The 15,705-nt window shown below is 37.1% G+C and overlaps 2 protein-coding genes across 8 annotated transcripts in view; one reads left to right on the forward strand and one right to left on the reverse strand.

Moving 5' to 3' along the window:
• The window catches only part of LOC116095003, a 42,719-nt gene extending 30,410 nt beyond the window's left edge, over positions 1–12,309 (forward strand). For 3 of the 6 annotated variants that reach the window (XM_031376450.1, XM_031376447.1, XM_031376448.1), the window contains 4 exons: positions 1,057–1,148; positions 6,455–6,559; positions 10,108–10,323; positions 12,112–12,309. In XM_031376450.1, the coding sequence (XP_031232310.1) occupies positions 1,057–1,148; positions 6,455–6,559; positions 10,108–10,323; positions 12,112–12,297 (599 nt within the window). In that variant the 3' untranslated portion in view covers positions 12,298–12,309. Of the gene's footprint in view, positions 1–1,056; positions 1,149–1,616; positions 1,793–6,454; positions 6,560–10,103; positions 10,324–12,111 lie in introns of those variants that run through there. The other 3 variants (XM_031376449.1, XR_004120393.1, XR_004120394.1) reach the window with 3 other exon arrangements.
• The window catches only part of Naaladl2 (N-acetylated alpha-linked acidic dipeptidase like 2), an 880,490-nt gene that overhangs the window by 365,931 nt on the left and 498,854 nt on the right, over positions 1–15,705 (reverse strand). The window lies entirely within an intron of this gene.

The following is a 15,705-nucleotide window of genomic DNA, read 5'->3' on the forward strand; positions in this document are numbered from 1 at the left end:
TGCAATCATTATGGACTATTCTCTTAAACCCTCAGAAAAATAAGTCCTCCAAACCTTAGGATATTTCATAAGACATTTGTTATATCAACGGGAGAATCAACACTACAAATACTCATATATCAGCAATGTGAAAGATGAAGACTCTGAAAACTCTGCTTGGAGTCATTGATCATGGATGTCCAAGACAACAGTAGAACAGTATAATCTTTAACCTTTACCCTTGGTACCTTCCAAGAAGATAAGACTCTATTCCTAAAGATGCCACACAATAAAGACAGATAATTTGAAGGAAGCAATCCCCTCCCCTCTCTGTGTGGTTCACACAAGAGGGCATGTATGAGAAAATATAACATGGTGTGCATATAAAGGAAGGAGGATAACTTACGAGAAACAGTTTTAGCATTGCATTATGTAGGTTATGGAGATCCTACCCATACCATCAGGTTTGACTTACAGGACCTCATTAATACACAAATTTTGTTTTATACCATTATGCTTGTGCTTGATCCCTTTGCTTCTTTGAATGTATTTTAGTCTTTTAGAAATACAATTGTGTGTGTGTGTGTGTATGCGCATGTGTATTCTACTTGAGTATTTGTCAAGGATGAAGAGACTGTCTACTTTGCTAAACAACAAGCCAACAAGCAGTAGAAGCTTATGTAGTGAATGGGCATTTTGTTCTACCAAAGAGAAACTCATTTGGAAAGGTTTTTTTTTTTTTATTTGTTTGTTTGTTTTTATTGTTTAAACTACAATGTTAAAACCAAACCATGTGTTCTAACTGAAAATTTTCAAAACAGAGGATTCCTTCATGGCTTTATTGAAAGTCTCTCACATTGGGGCTATAAGCTAAAGACACAGGAGTGGGCACAAAATCTAATCAGCTTGCTTTCAAGGAGTCTACAAAGAGGTTACTCATGTTGTTATAAAATAAAATAAAAAATTGTTGAGAATATTGGAGCTGCAGAACTATCCAATATCATAGTCTAGAAGATGATGTCATAAATACTAATGAGTTATTTACTGAATTTTATATCTTATTATAAACTTTCTCAGATTGCTTGAGGACATCAATCTTTAGCAATGTGTGCATCTCTTCTACCCTTCTCTCCCGACTTCAAATTTCTCTTATGCTCCCATCTCCCGAAGTAAGTATCTTCTTTGCTATGTTTCCATGTATATGCATGGACTCACACATGGGTTATCTTCTTTACTATGTTTACATGTATATGCATGGACTCACACATGGGTTATCTTCTTTACTATGTTTACATGTATATGCACGGACTCACACATGGGTTATCTTCTTTACTATGTTTCCATGTATATGCATGGACTCACACATGGGTTATCTTCTTTGCTATGTTTACATGTATATGCATGGACTCACACATGGGTTATCTTCTTTGCTATGTTTCCATGTATATGCACGGACTCACACATGGGTGGTAAAGAAATAATCCATGTTAGGAACTGATGCCTCCTCCAAGATCCATGAACTATGCATCATGGAATAAAAATTTCAGTTGTGGGTCTGAAAATCTCTCCTTAATGTTTTGGTTGGAAGAATTCATGTCTCCCAAAACAATATGGGTACTGCCTTTGTTTCCTTCCAGAAACTAGAGGTAATTTCACTGAAGATATCACATATGGAAAAAACAAACCAGAACTTGGAGGAATCAAGCTTGAGCTGGCCTGGGAGATTCCTTCCTACAGACAGGCTTGCACAGTACCCATTGGTGGTATGTGAACTACCAAGTCAGAGAAGCAAACGACATTCCTTCAGACTATAAGGTTTATTCATTGCAATGAGCATTGACTACCAACATAAGCCTAATGGTGCAATAGAGGCACTTTTTCCTTGTGGGTGGGTGACCAATGGCTATTTAACTGGACTTAAGGCCTTGTCAAATGAAGGAATTCATAGCGGGCACTGTAAACCAGATCTTCATGCCTAGAAATGTCACACATCTGACAGGAGAACCTACTTTTCTAACTCAATGTATATTTTTACAGAATACTAAATATGTGTCTTTAAACACATAGATTTTTATATTTATCAACACTGTCCTTCATATTCTTTACTATGCACATAGCATCTAAGACAAAAAAATGTGAAGTGATTTATATAATAACATGGTAGAAAAGTGAAATTATGAATGAAAAATGTCTAACATTCACATATTTCTTTTGCTTTGAATTCTCAACCTCTAAATTATATATGCAGTAGAGGAATATGAATCCTGTAGCATAATGAACACTAAGTACATTTATATATGGTTGAAAAGAAATTGAATTAATATATTGTTTATTGCAAAAATGTCAAAGTTACAAGACATACTTATTGGAAAGGCTAAGGAAATGCCAGTCACTTTGTATGGAAACTGAGAAATCTAATATTTTTAAGGGCATGAAATATTTAAGGAATAAAATGACAAGCTATTCAAAGTCAGTAACAGCTATTTCAAGATATAAAATGAGTTCTAACTTGCCAGTGTAGGAAATCTTATTTGTGTTACATTGCAAATTTATCACCATATAATACATATAATATGATATGACATAATACTATACTATATATGATACAACATACTATATATGAGCTTATTTTTATCACATGAATGAGGCACAAACCTTAGGTCAGTAGTTACAAGAAAGTAAGGAAAAGGGAGTGATTTGTTTAGTAACTACATATTTGTTTCAGAAAGACCATTAAAGAAAAAATTCTTTTAAGATTTTTTTTTTCATTCTAAAACTCTGGAGATCTGGATACTTAATTGGAAAATGTAGTAATGTTTCCATGACATACACTGCTAGAGCCAACCCTGGAGAAGTTATGCATAGAACTTCATTTGCATTTTTGATATCTTTTGCCTCTTTGATGAAATGCTTTCTGGGTAATACTGTAGTTGAATTGGCGTTTTGGTCTCCCTCCAACTACTGAGAGCAGTGGAGAACAGACTTTCAGAGCTCTATTTCTACAATAGGTTTATCATGTGACTTGCTGGACTCTCTACAATGGCTGTATGACTTCTTCACCTGAATCGATGGCATTTACCTACAGGAATCATCTCTAAGGTTCTATCTTCACCTTCTCCCCCATCACTCTTAAGAAAATGCTGTTGCAGTAGATGTACCCAAACCAGAGAGTTGATTGAGAATGATTACTAAGCATTATCAATGTGTTTAATTTAAAAATCTCACTAAACATTCAACTCTATGGATTACCAATGCTTTAGGTCCAAAGTGATGAGTTTTAATATATCTTCTCAATATTGTCAGGACTAAACAAAATTCATGTGCACCACCCTTCCCTTCTCCTCTAAGGCTGTTTGCCACATACCTGAGAGGATAGAAGGAGAAGAAGCCAAAAGCAGGGTTCAGAAGGTCCAGAGACCTCTGCAGCAAGTAGAGTCTACATTATTGTTAAATGGATGGGGTATATTGGGCTCGTTTTGGGGGGGAAGTACATTTAGAAAAAGCTAATTGGTCATAGCATCAGGCAAGCAGGAAGGACTGATTGATCATATACAGCATCTAATTATGGAGTCAGGAAGCCAGAGAGAGCTTTGTGTTCTGAGTTTGCAATCTTGCAGAGAACTTTGTACAAGTTCTCTTTTAGGACTAGGTAAGCCATCTGTATTCAGGGCCACTCTCCAGATAAAGACAGGCAAATGGAATCCCCATTCAGAAAGGGAGCTCCCCATTTTACACTGAGCTCAGAAAGCCACCAGGGATGGTTTGGAGCATGGCTCCTTTAACAACCAGGGTCTCCAACAAATCTAAATGTATTTTTGTATCTGATTAACCTTTTCTTATAATAGAAATATATTTTAATTCTATGTTCAATAACTGTTTTCTTTATTACCATACTTCACAGTTTCGGGTAATAACATTGCTTGCTGGTAGCAGATAGAATGAGGAATGAAGAAAAATTATAAAAGTCTAGGGTTAACACAATAGCTTCCTAATGTGGAACAGCTTGGTCAGATTGGATTCACAGGGCACCATTGTCATACCTGTACATGGATGTATTCTTTTAGACATCAACATTCTGAACTCTTGCACTTCCCATGCTGAACTTGTTTACTTCATTTGAATTTAATTTTACTTTTTAAAAAAAAATTATGATTATAATTCAATATTTCTTCCTCTGTTTCTTCTGTCAAAACCCTCATATATATTTATTTACATATAATACAATACATATATATATACATATATACATATGTACACATGTGTGTACATATATGTACATATATTATATATATTTATTTACACTCCATATTTTATCCCCTCTGCCCAGATCCACCCTCTAACTGTTCCACATCCCATGCCTCAACCCCACCACCCACCCTACCTGACCTCTAAAATCCCTGAGGCCTCCAGTCTCTTGAAGGTTAGGTGCATCATCTCTGAATGAACACAGATCCAGACTTCCTCTACTGAATGTGTGTTGGGGGCCTCACGTCAGCTGGTATATGTTATCTTTTTGGTGGTTCAGTATTTGGGAGATCTCAGGGGTTCAGATTAATGGAGACGGCTGGTCCTTCTACAGGATCACCCTTCTCCTCGGCTTCTTTCAGCCTTCCCTAATTCAACAACAGGGGTCAGCTGCTTCTGTCCTTTGGTTGGGTGCAAATGTCTGCATCTGATGCTTTCAGCTGCTTGTTAGGTCATTTGGCAGGAAGTCATGATAGGTCCCTCTTTGTGAGTGAGTGCTCCATAGCCTCAGTAGTAATGTCAGGTCTTGGGACCTCCCCTTGAGCTGCAACCCTCTTATGCACCCTTATGTAGTCTCTTTAAATTCATGCCGGCCATAAACATATGTGTGAAAGACGATGAAATTTATATTATAAGCTACCTAGCTATCTCAGAGCAGTTAGTGGCCATGTTCCTCAGCTGAAAGTGTAAAAAAACTAATTCAAGATAAGATTGATAAAATAAATTGTGCAATTAAACCGACATAAAATAATGTGTCATGTATAATGTTAGTATTAGCATTTATTTAACAACAGTAATAAAGAAAACCAGGAGTTTTGTATTTTCTACTAAAGACAAAAGCAAAGATAGTCTTAAAAAAAAAGGGCAACTCAACTCCAGTTCAAATGGCTAAAATCAGATAAATAAGAAACAAAAAATGATGATGAGGCTATGTTGAAAGGGGAGCACTTATTAATTTTGTGTGAATTGCAATCTAGTGTAACACTATCGATATCAGCTTGTAGCATCTTCAAAAGCCAAAATTAAATCTACTATATGACCCAGCTATACCATTCTTTGGCATATGCCCAAAGTCTTGACATCCTATTCCACTAAGAGACACTTGCTCAGCAATGTTTATTGCTGCTTCATCTACAATAACTATTTAATGGAGCAACATAAATGTCCTTCAGCAGATGAACAGATAATGAAAATGTGGTACATATATCCAATAGAATATCATTCTACTGGAAAGAAAATGAATAGATGAAATTTGCAGATGAATGGAAGGACCTAGAAGAGGTAACATAACTCTGCACAGAAAGAAGGATACTAAACGTTCTCTGATGTCTGTAGTTCCTCACTCGAGTCCTTCAGATGTGAGTAGAGAGAGTATGGAAAGAGTGCCGAGTGCTGATTTTGCTTGGTTGTCTACTTGACTACATCTGAAATTGAATACAACTGAAATGGCTGGGCACACATATGAGTTGTTTTCTTTGTTTTGTTTTATGTTCTAATAAAATCCTTTAAAGTGGGACAATCCATATCTTTTTTAATTATTTTATTTAGTTTTCATTAGATATTTTCTTTCTTTACCTGTCATATGATATCTCCTTTCCCAGTCATGTCTCTCCTGGAAACTGAGAGGCTATAAACAGGCTAACATATAAAGTGGTATCTCAAGGCCCCGTCCTTAGACACAGAGCTCTCACTGATTCCTTGCTAGAGGGAGAATGAGCTTCTTTGATGAAGGAGGCCCCTAACTGATCAATGCAAAATGGTCATCCATGAAATAAGATACACACCAGCCACAGAAACAGGCTAAGCATTGACATTTATAGGTAGTGATAATAAGCAAAGGAAAAGGGTCAGTCCATCCGAAAGGCTATGGAGGGCTGCGTCAGTCAACCTGAAAGGCTATGGAAGGCTGGGTCAGTCACTCTGAAAGAGTATGGAGGGCTGCGTCAGTCAACCTGAAAGGCTATGGAGGGCTGGGTCAGTCACTCTGAAAGGCTATGGAGGACTAGAGTGAGGCTGCCGGGAGGAAATAGGAAGGGTGAAGTTATGAATTAAATTTCATTTATTTTATTTTAATTAAGTTTTTAAAATTAAGGGCAGAGGCTCTTCCTTCCTTAAAGTATTTGCATCAGAAAACCAGTGTGCACAAAATAGACTTTTAAAAAATGTTCATCAGTTTTGTAACTACAAATATTACCTAACAGCCCCAGGAAATATTTTCTTTTGCACGCAGAGCAGAGTATCACGCCTTGGTTCTCTAAGTACCTGTGGGTGGACTGAAAAACAAGCACCAGCAGGTGTCTGGCTCCAAGCTGCAAACCTACCTTTTGTCATCAAGGTATGAGCAATAGATTTTCCCTAAAGATAAAGGCAATTAGAAAAACACAGGTGGCCACTCCAATTACCAGGCACATTTAGGACAAAAGACGGGTGGCACATGTTGCCATCAGGAGCTCCTGCTCATGGACTAGTTTATTTATTTTAAGCAAAGCTCTGTGATTAGATTGTACCTGCTCAGTGATATAAAATGGTGTTTTTGTTTTTCTCCTCCTCTCCATATCTTTATTCTATAACCCATGATGCATATTTTACTTGCATGACTATTCCTTAAATACAATTGTTTCTCCCCTTTTCTATGTGAAAATAGGATGATTTCTAAGTTGACAAGGAGTATTGTTTTAACCTAGATTTCTGTAACAAGTGACTGCCTTCTGTAAGGTCATTTTCCTACTTTATGTGTTAGAAAACATATTCTGACTCTATGCATTATACATTCCTGGAACATGAACAGTTCTAATATTTCTTGGTTAATTATTAACTACAGTAGCCCTGTTCCTCTCTTCCCCCAGTTTATTTGAAAAGACTTACTTAATTTATTTGCAACACGGGTATTTATTTTTGTATTGTTTTATTTGTCTTTACCATCCTATAATGCTAATAAATGACTTGCTGCTTTTTATTTACTGACATCTTGGAGACATGTTCCACTTAGATTCAAATCTGCAAGTGTGTACATTGTGGAGGTTTGGGGGGAAGAGAGAGAAGGGGAGGAGGGAGGGAAAGAGGGAGAGTGGGAAGGGGAAAAAGAGGGAGAGGAAGAGGGAGAGGTGTGCCTGTGGTGGTGTTGTCTGTGTGTGTGTGTGGCTGTGTGTTAATGCATGCAGATACATATGTGACCATAAGTTAGAGCAGGAGGTCAGGTGTCCGGCTCTATTACTGTGTGCCTTAATTGCTGGAGAACCGGGCTCCCATGGAAGCTGGAGCTGGTGCTAGGGTGTTAGCCAGCAAGCCACAATGATCCTCCTGTCTCTATTCTCCAACTAGCTTTGCATTACAAGTGATCCCAGCAAAGCTAGCTTTCACGTGGTTTCTAAGATATGAAGTAAGGTTTGCTTGCCTGAGGAGCAAGTACCTGGATGGCAATTATAACACAGTTTACCAAACACCTCACCCTTCACAAGTCTCCATTTGGCAGATCAGGAGACAAGCTGTGAATTAGTTACATTATCCATTGGCATAACTTAATCTTTGACAAGAAACAGTCTACGAAGAAGGAAGGCTCATTGTGATTCATGGCTCAGGAGACAGAGTGTATCATAGTAAAAAAGATAGCTAACTGCTATGGCAGGATGGACTGGCACACATGCTAAATGGACCAGGAGGTGAAAAAAAGGAGAATGTAGTGAGTCTGAATTTCTTAATGAATTTCCCTGTTTTTCTTCAGTCTGGGATTGTGCCAGAGACTGGTGCTGCCCAAAATTAGGGTTGACCTTCCTTTCTTAGTTAAACATATTTGTGACGAGTATATATATATAATATATATGTATACACACATACACACACACATGCACATGCACACTCACACACACACACGCACACACATGCACACACACACACACACACATACACATTTCCAGGTCGGTTTGGTGCGCACCTTTTATCCCTATACTCAGTAGGCAGAGATAGATAGATCTCTGTGAGTTCAAGGCCAGCCTGGTGTTCAGAATGAGTTCCAGAACGGCCAGGTCTATACAGAGAAACCTTACCTCAAACACTCTCCCCCTCTAATATATATACATATGTAAAATTATTTTATATATTTGTATTATACATATATAATTTATATGAAACAACTTAAAAGAATCACTTATTAAATGGAAAATACTAAATGTAAAGAAAGTTATAATAACAGCAGAACAATGAATGAAACATCATAGAATTTATTGCATATCTGTTTTTGAACTTTTATATATACCTTATAACCTTAAATATGGTCAGAATATTTCCACTCTTAAAGTTAATTAAAAAACTGATATTTGAGCCGGGCGGTGGTGGCACACGCCTTTAATCCCAGCACTTGGGAGGCAGAGGCAGGCGGATCTCTGAGTTCGAGGCCAGCCTGGTCTACAGAGTGAGTTCCAGGACAGCCAGGGCTAAAACAGAGAAACCCTGTCTCAAAAAAAATATATAAAAAAAAAAAAAAAAAAAAAAAAAAAACTGATATTTTATATGGATGCCATCAGGAAAGCAAATGCTATCTATGTGAATTTAATTATCATATTTTAAGTTATAACAAAGGGTTTCTACCAATTTTATTGCCAATTAGATTGAACCCCTAATGCCTGTTTTAAAATTCTTTTGTCCAAGGGATAATTCTGCTGTTTTAAAACCTAAAATAAGTTTAAAAGATCACGCAGTCCAGCCACTAGTGTATAATCAAAGAAAAGGGAAATATTCAATGTTGCTATGTTTTTCAGTATAGGTCTTAGTGTTCACATTGATGTGAAGTCAAATTTTAAACAATTTTTTTAAAAGAAATGCCTCTAAAGGCTATTGAAGAAAAAATTTAAAATTATAATTAATTACTTATGTTTCTAAGTTGAAATAAATCTTGTTCTAAATGTATACTTAAAATCTTGGCATAGTTTTAATGAATGTGGGCAAGTCTGAAATATTTAACACTTTTATAGGAAAATATCATGGCTGTTCAACATATTGTAGTCTATTTTTATCCTTGACTTTTCGTTTACACAGAAAATTAGTGGAAGCATTCAAAGGCCATTCTCCAGGCTCTTCTCTGTTAAGCAGAGGTTACGGTTAACTGTCTGTGAGGGATTAGTTAGAGAAGTGCAGAGAGACTTCAAGAGTATTTGTGAAGGATTCTCTTAATTAAGTTAATTTGTAAGGAAAGGCACTTCTTACCTTTGGTTAGAACATCCCCTGGATGAGGATCTAAAGGGCTGTGTAAATGTAGATTAGGAAGCCAGGACCAGCATTTAGTTATCTCTGCCTCCTAACTGTGGCTGCAACCTTCTCCGCCGCCTAAGCAACCTTCTCCGCCGCCTTTACAAGCATTGGCTACCACATGGTAGACTTTCTCACAATGATGGGCTCTTTGCAGTCTCCAAACATGAGCCAGAATAAACCCCTTCTTCATTAAACCGCTTCTCTCTGGATGCTTTATGACAGAAACCGCAAAAAAACATAAATAAGCAGAGAGTAATATTCTAAATGCAAAAGGGCTGTGTCACAACACGGCAGAACAGCCAAAGGAAGAGGTATCCCAAGAGCACCTTAACAAAGCAAACACGTTTTCATCTTATACAGGCTATGGGCATCTCAGGACTTGGCGATACCCTGCTACTCTCACCTCTACAAAGCCCTGTCCATGATTTTGACAATTAGCCTTGCTTGGAAAGTTCTGAGATGTCAATGTGTCCCTGAGGAAACTGTGCTTTAGAATGTCTACCTTAAACTTAATCTTCCACTAAGAAGTTCAAAATGTATTTTCTATTGTTTAGATAGGCTTTTGGGTGCTTGTGTGCCAAAGATCTAGTAGTTTTATTATGACTGCTTGTTTATTGAGTTTGTCTTTTTCTCAGACAGGAGAAAAAAGGGTTCTTCCACGAAACAGAATGTGTTTCTCCTGTTGTCCACATAACTCAGCTCCCAACACCTCTGTCCTACATGGAATCACTGCCAGCGAGCCTCATGCCCACAGAGACCAGGACAAGGTTCCAGATGCTCTGCAAGCGCAGCTATAGACAGTTTGAAGCCACCATGCGAGTGCCAGAAACTGAGCTGACATTCTCTGTAAGAGCTGTAAGTTCTCTTATCTGCTGGACCAACTCTCCAGCCCAGAGATCACTTCTAATTTAACAGGCTTGGAGGCTGTTCTGTTTTGCCTTTTGAAAAATAAAAATATTAGGAAAAACAACTCAATTAGTGAAAAGTTTGTCAAAGTGATTTGTTTTCAGGATTAAGGTAATGTCCTTAACCTACTCTGTCAACGTCAAGATTTTTGAGTTGCTTCCTCATTCAGAACTGAGAAGGTTGTTTGAATTGTCCAGATTCCCTGCCGGGAGCATCCTTGCCTGGATGGTCCTGGTTTAGGTAGCATTCCCTGGGATGAGCTTCTGAAAGGAATACAGCACCCTGAAGCTACGTTTCTCTGACTTGGATTGAGTTGGGACCTTTTTTGTATAACTACTTCATTTAAAACAATATGAACCTTGCTGTTAATTTTAATGTTTACTTGATAAATGTATCTTATACTAATAACATGAATTATTTATTCTTGGTATGTCTTTTCGCATCCCCATATCAATGTTTTTTTCACTAAAGAATATAATCACTTAAATGTATGAGGGTTAAGTCCATTTCATACAGGTGAGCTAGAATAGCCAGGCATTAAATTATCTGACATTGATCAAATATTTGTGCAAAAATTCCAAGTGCTTTATGGCTCAACATAGGCTATAAAACTGAAACAATTTTAGTGATCTACACTGATCTATTGTAGAATTTCCACATTATCAAAGTAATAGCCAACACGGTGGAAAAGCAGTCTACTTGATTTCATCATCTTCTTCTTTTCCAATTATCTGAGCTCTTCACTTTGACAATCACCGTCATTGACCCCACAGTTTTTATATAGCAACTCCAGCAGGCTATTATATACCTTTCATTTCTAAATTCAAAATGAGAACTGGCATGGCATCTTCCCCAGGTTCTGAGAAACAACAAACTAGGCAGTGGTATATATTTTATTTATACTTATTTTATATGTTGCATTACTCAGAGGAGGGAAATGGTGTTGGCCATACAATCTCATACAACTCCTGCCTATTGGAACATTTGAGAAGGCTATGTGCATTCAAAATACTATAAATTTGAGCACACCATATATTACTTATAAAAGAACTTACATTGAATCCAATAACTATGCAGTACACAATAACTTGATGAAAATAAAACATGCCTGTTTTATATTTAGCTGAGTAATTCAGCAGGTGTTTCAAACAAGAAAACAAACGTTAATTTATCTAGTAAAAGGCTTCTAGCCTACAGGCTTCATGCCTGAAATCCAACATTCAGCAAGCAGAAACAAATCCAATCTTTTCCTAAAGGCATTCAAAACATAAAAAGTAGATTTTAATCTTAATTTCAAGACTAGTGCTTAATACTTCTTCTCTTTATGTATCCCTTTCATTTCAACTCTTGCTCTCAAATGGCCTAGAACTTTCTTCAAACTCAACTAGTCCAGAGATCTGGGTACCATTCTCCCCTGCCTCCTTCACTCACTCTTTTCGTTAAGTTACTTGACCAAATTCTCCCCGTTGCCAGCATAGATCAAGGAAAGTGTCATGGCTTTCTAAGTTACAGCTTCATGCAGACCTTAAGGAAAAGCCCATCAGTCCAGTGCAAGAAACACTTGTGCACAGCTGGCTTTGAACTATTTTTGTTGTTTCCCAACCACAATATTTATAGCTTTTTTTCATCACTCTTGATAAATGGAATACAATGTTTTACATACTAAGCATTATGTTTACTTGTGTCAGAAATAAAGTGATTGATTTTAATCTTATTTTTATATGTTTCCTATTGCTGACTGTTACATGCCCTCTTCACTTCAGTCATCCACCGGACTCCTGCCATCCTCTGGGGGCTCACACCTGGGAGCTAAGACAGATGCTCTCTGTTGACTGTTTGTCTTTGAAGAAGCCGCCTGACCACGCCTACCGCCTGAGTAAGCAGCCAGTAAGACTCCAGCCAGCCAGCCAGCCAGCAGCCTGAAGATCTTCTGAACCTGGGGACTTTGGCACCTGAACTTTCTTTGTAATGTAACCTTGAGACTTGTTTTCAGTTTCTCCTGTGACTATAGAAACCCTGGTTTATTCTCAGTAAAGTGGAGTCTTGATTGGGACGCAACTTGGCTTCATGTTTTCTCTTTGCATTTCAAACCCTCTATTTCAGGTCCTTTATTCCCTCCTGGATGAGTAGAACCCCGTTATTGAAACTGCGGGCGGTTTCAGCTGACTTTAGAAGTTTATTCAGAATGTTTATTATATTGTGTTTATGATTTGGAGTTTATGTGGGGTCGAGGGGGCTAATTGGTTTATGTCACAGAAATTCAAATGAGGGATAATTACTGAATTGCCTTTCTTAAACTCATCCTACACAGTACAAGTCAATGTATCTTAGAAATGTTAACTGATTCTAAACATTTTTAAATTATTTGATGGCATCATACATTCTAGTTGACAACATTATGATGATGAGCATTAAATGATTAAGTAACTATAATACTAATTTTTTCTTTCAGGACTATTATTCAATTAAATAATTTATAGTTGATGATTAATGGTGCTAATTATGTATACTTTCAGAATTAGTTCAATGATTATTTATTCTCTGCAATTTCTGAGTAATTAATTAGAGTAGACACATTTTATTTTGCATTGCCTGGTCTTGTCATAAGGAGTTAGCGTTGGATGTGTATTGAATATTTCATAAGCCATTGATTTGTGATTGCTCACTAGGGTTCTTTTATTGTTGTATTTTCCTTTTGCATTAGACTGCTAAGCTTCAACCTAAATTTCAAATGTAGTTATAAAGACACATGACTATATTCTGAAAAACTGAACAGTTTAGGGTTCTACAAAGTCCAATTGAAGAAGGGCTGATCCTGTGACAGCATGTTTCTTGAGTCTCTTAACTCTCAATATTAACATGGCAATAATTAGCATAAGGATGTCCAGGCTCGATTGCTTTTCATTTTCACACATTATTATCCATAGTCTTCCTGTATCCCAGAATCACATTCGTACTTTGACACAATTTAAAAATCATTTTAATTAATCTATTCTCTCAAGTGTATAACTGGTCATGTTATTAGGCAGTGATGTACCACAAACTCATAGTATTTCTATGCCACTAAAAGTTTGTTCTTATATTTATGCAGTTTGTAGACATATACATGTCATCTGTAGCATTTTAGTACATCAAACATTTCAAAAGTAAAGAATGTCTTTTCTTTAAAGCCAGAAGTTTTATTAGCCCAAGCCTTCCATGGCTGTCATTTACTGACCACAAAAATTCAAAGTTGCTTAAAGTGAGCATCTGGGCTTTAATGTTGCTTTATTTCTAGTGAGCAACTACTGATTCAGTTACTAGAAACAGAAATCTTAATAGAATAAAGAATGCTGTAATAGGAAATATTTTTCTTTAACTAATTGTAAATAATATTGCTTATGCTTTTTCACATGAATCTCCACCATTTTGTATTTTGCTTTTAGTCATGATAAAACACTTCAAATATTACTATAATGCTAGAGTACTGAGTGACTTTGTTCCTATTTTTGACTATTAATAAATAATGGGGGAATTATATTGAAGTGAGATTTTGCATATATTAACATGGTGACTTGAATATACTTTTAGCTGGAAGTATTGTATTAAGTGTAGCCTCTGGCTTGACTCTGCCTTGTTTCTGGTTTGCTGGAGGAGGTGAGTTTGTAATATCAAAGACAATGATGTAATGTGCACACATTTGATTTCATTTATTTTTATTTTTGAGGCTATAGTATAATTAAAACACTTCTCCTTTCCATTTCTCTTCTCTCAAATCGCCCAGATACCCCTCCAGGATTCCCCATCAGATTCATGGACTATTGTGCTAATTGCTTTTGCATGCTTATACATATGATACTAAATATATCGTGCTCCAACAACGAAGAAAATTACGTGTATGTGTTCAGGGCTCACCACTTCGCCCTGGAATACCAACAATTGGGATCCTTCCTGGGAAGCCCACTTCTCCCAAACATTTTTTAAAAAAAGCTCTTTTTTCTTTAGTTTTGTATTTTATAATGGTTTACGTTTTGGTAGTTGTAAAAGATAATTCTATGGCTTGCTGTATTTTAAGGGAACACTACGGTATGGTGGTTAGCATTTATACTTGACATTTGCTGGGTTTTTCTATTTCTGATTATGTTCATTTTTATTCTCTCTTTTCCTTATAACATGTAGTTGAGATGTTTCACTGTTAGCAATGGTACATGCCACTTTTTCTGTTTATTGATCACCAAAATTGTGTGCATGTATAAACACGGATCCATAGACATATGTTTACACGGAGATACGTAAGTCCAAGAGGAAAAGACTAGAGGTTTACCATACACCTCTAATGCCACTTTTACTTCAAAGCGCTTTCTTTTGATTCATTGCAGCGTTTAACATTTATTCTAAGTGAATTCTACTCTGAGTCCCCAAAGGAGGCTAATCAGTATTCAGCCTGCTCAAACTTCTTCCAACCTTTGTTTCTTGGCCAAAGAAACTGTAAGCACTTTCCCCCATGACACCCTACAGATTCCTTAGCCTGCACTTTTGTAACTCCTTTACCTTAACAAGTTTGATCTTGAGGTGAGAGGACTCAGTTAGCCAGAGCCAGGCTGCCCTCATGACAGAATGCAAACTGGCAGTTTTGGGAGACTAAGTCTAAGTTTCTGTTTCACAGACTGGAAAAGTCCAAGGCAGTCAATTCCAGGAAAAACTGTCCCTGATGGGCAGTCAATCTGGAAGCTGCCCCACCACCTAGCCTAAGCCAACCTCATGGGCAGCCAATCAGGAGCTGTAGAAGCTGCCCCAGCAACTAGCTTAAGCCAAGTATAGTTAGTTAATAAGCAAAGTCCCCCAAATTCTCCAAAGCCTTAACCAATAACAAAGGCACCTTGGGGATAGAATCAACCAATCAAGGAAAGAAAGCTAAAAGTCATCCACTCCTAAGCTAACAGGCTTTAAACTGACCCTGCAAAGTTCACCCCTCTGTCTTCTATCATGAGGTATGAAAGACCCCTGCATGCAGAATAAACACTCTCTGCTGTTGCATACTATTTGAGTATGGGGTATCATTCTTTGTAAGTCATGGACCCTTTACAGAGGCTACACTAAGGACATAAAGATAGTGTCTTTTTCCTATTTGCTTTTAATTATAACAGTTTGAAATATATTATTTTAGTGTATTTCAAAATGAATTTTTAAATTTCCAATAAAAATTTGAACCAAAATTTATTAATTTCTTTTATCAATGTCGCAGCAAAGGGAAGGGTTTTGGCTTTAAGTTGAAAAAGAACTTGGAACTAACTAGTACCCTCGGAGCTCCCAGGGTCTCAACCACCAACCAAGGACTGCACATAGAGGGGT

Source organism: Mastomys coucha, unplaced genomic scaffold (genome assembly GCF_008632895.1).
Source record: "Mastomys coucha isolate ucsf_1 unplaced genomic scaffold, UCSF_Mcou_1 pScaffold17, whole genome shotgun sequence".
Classification (NCBI taxonomy): domain Eukaryota; kingdom Metazoa; phylum Chordata; class Mammalia; order Rodentia; family Muridae; genus Mastomys; species Mastomys coucha.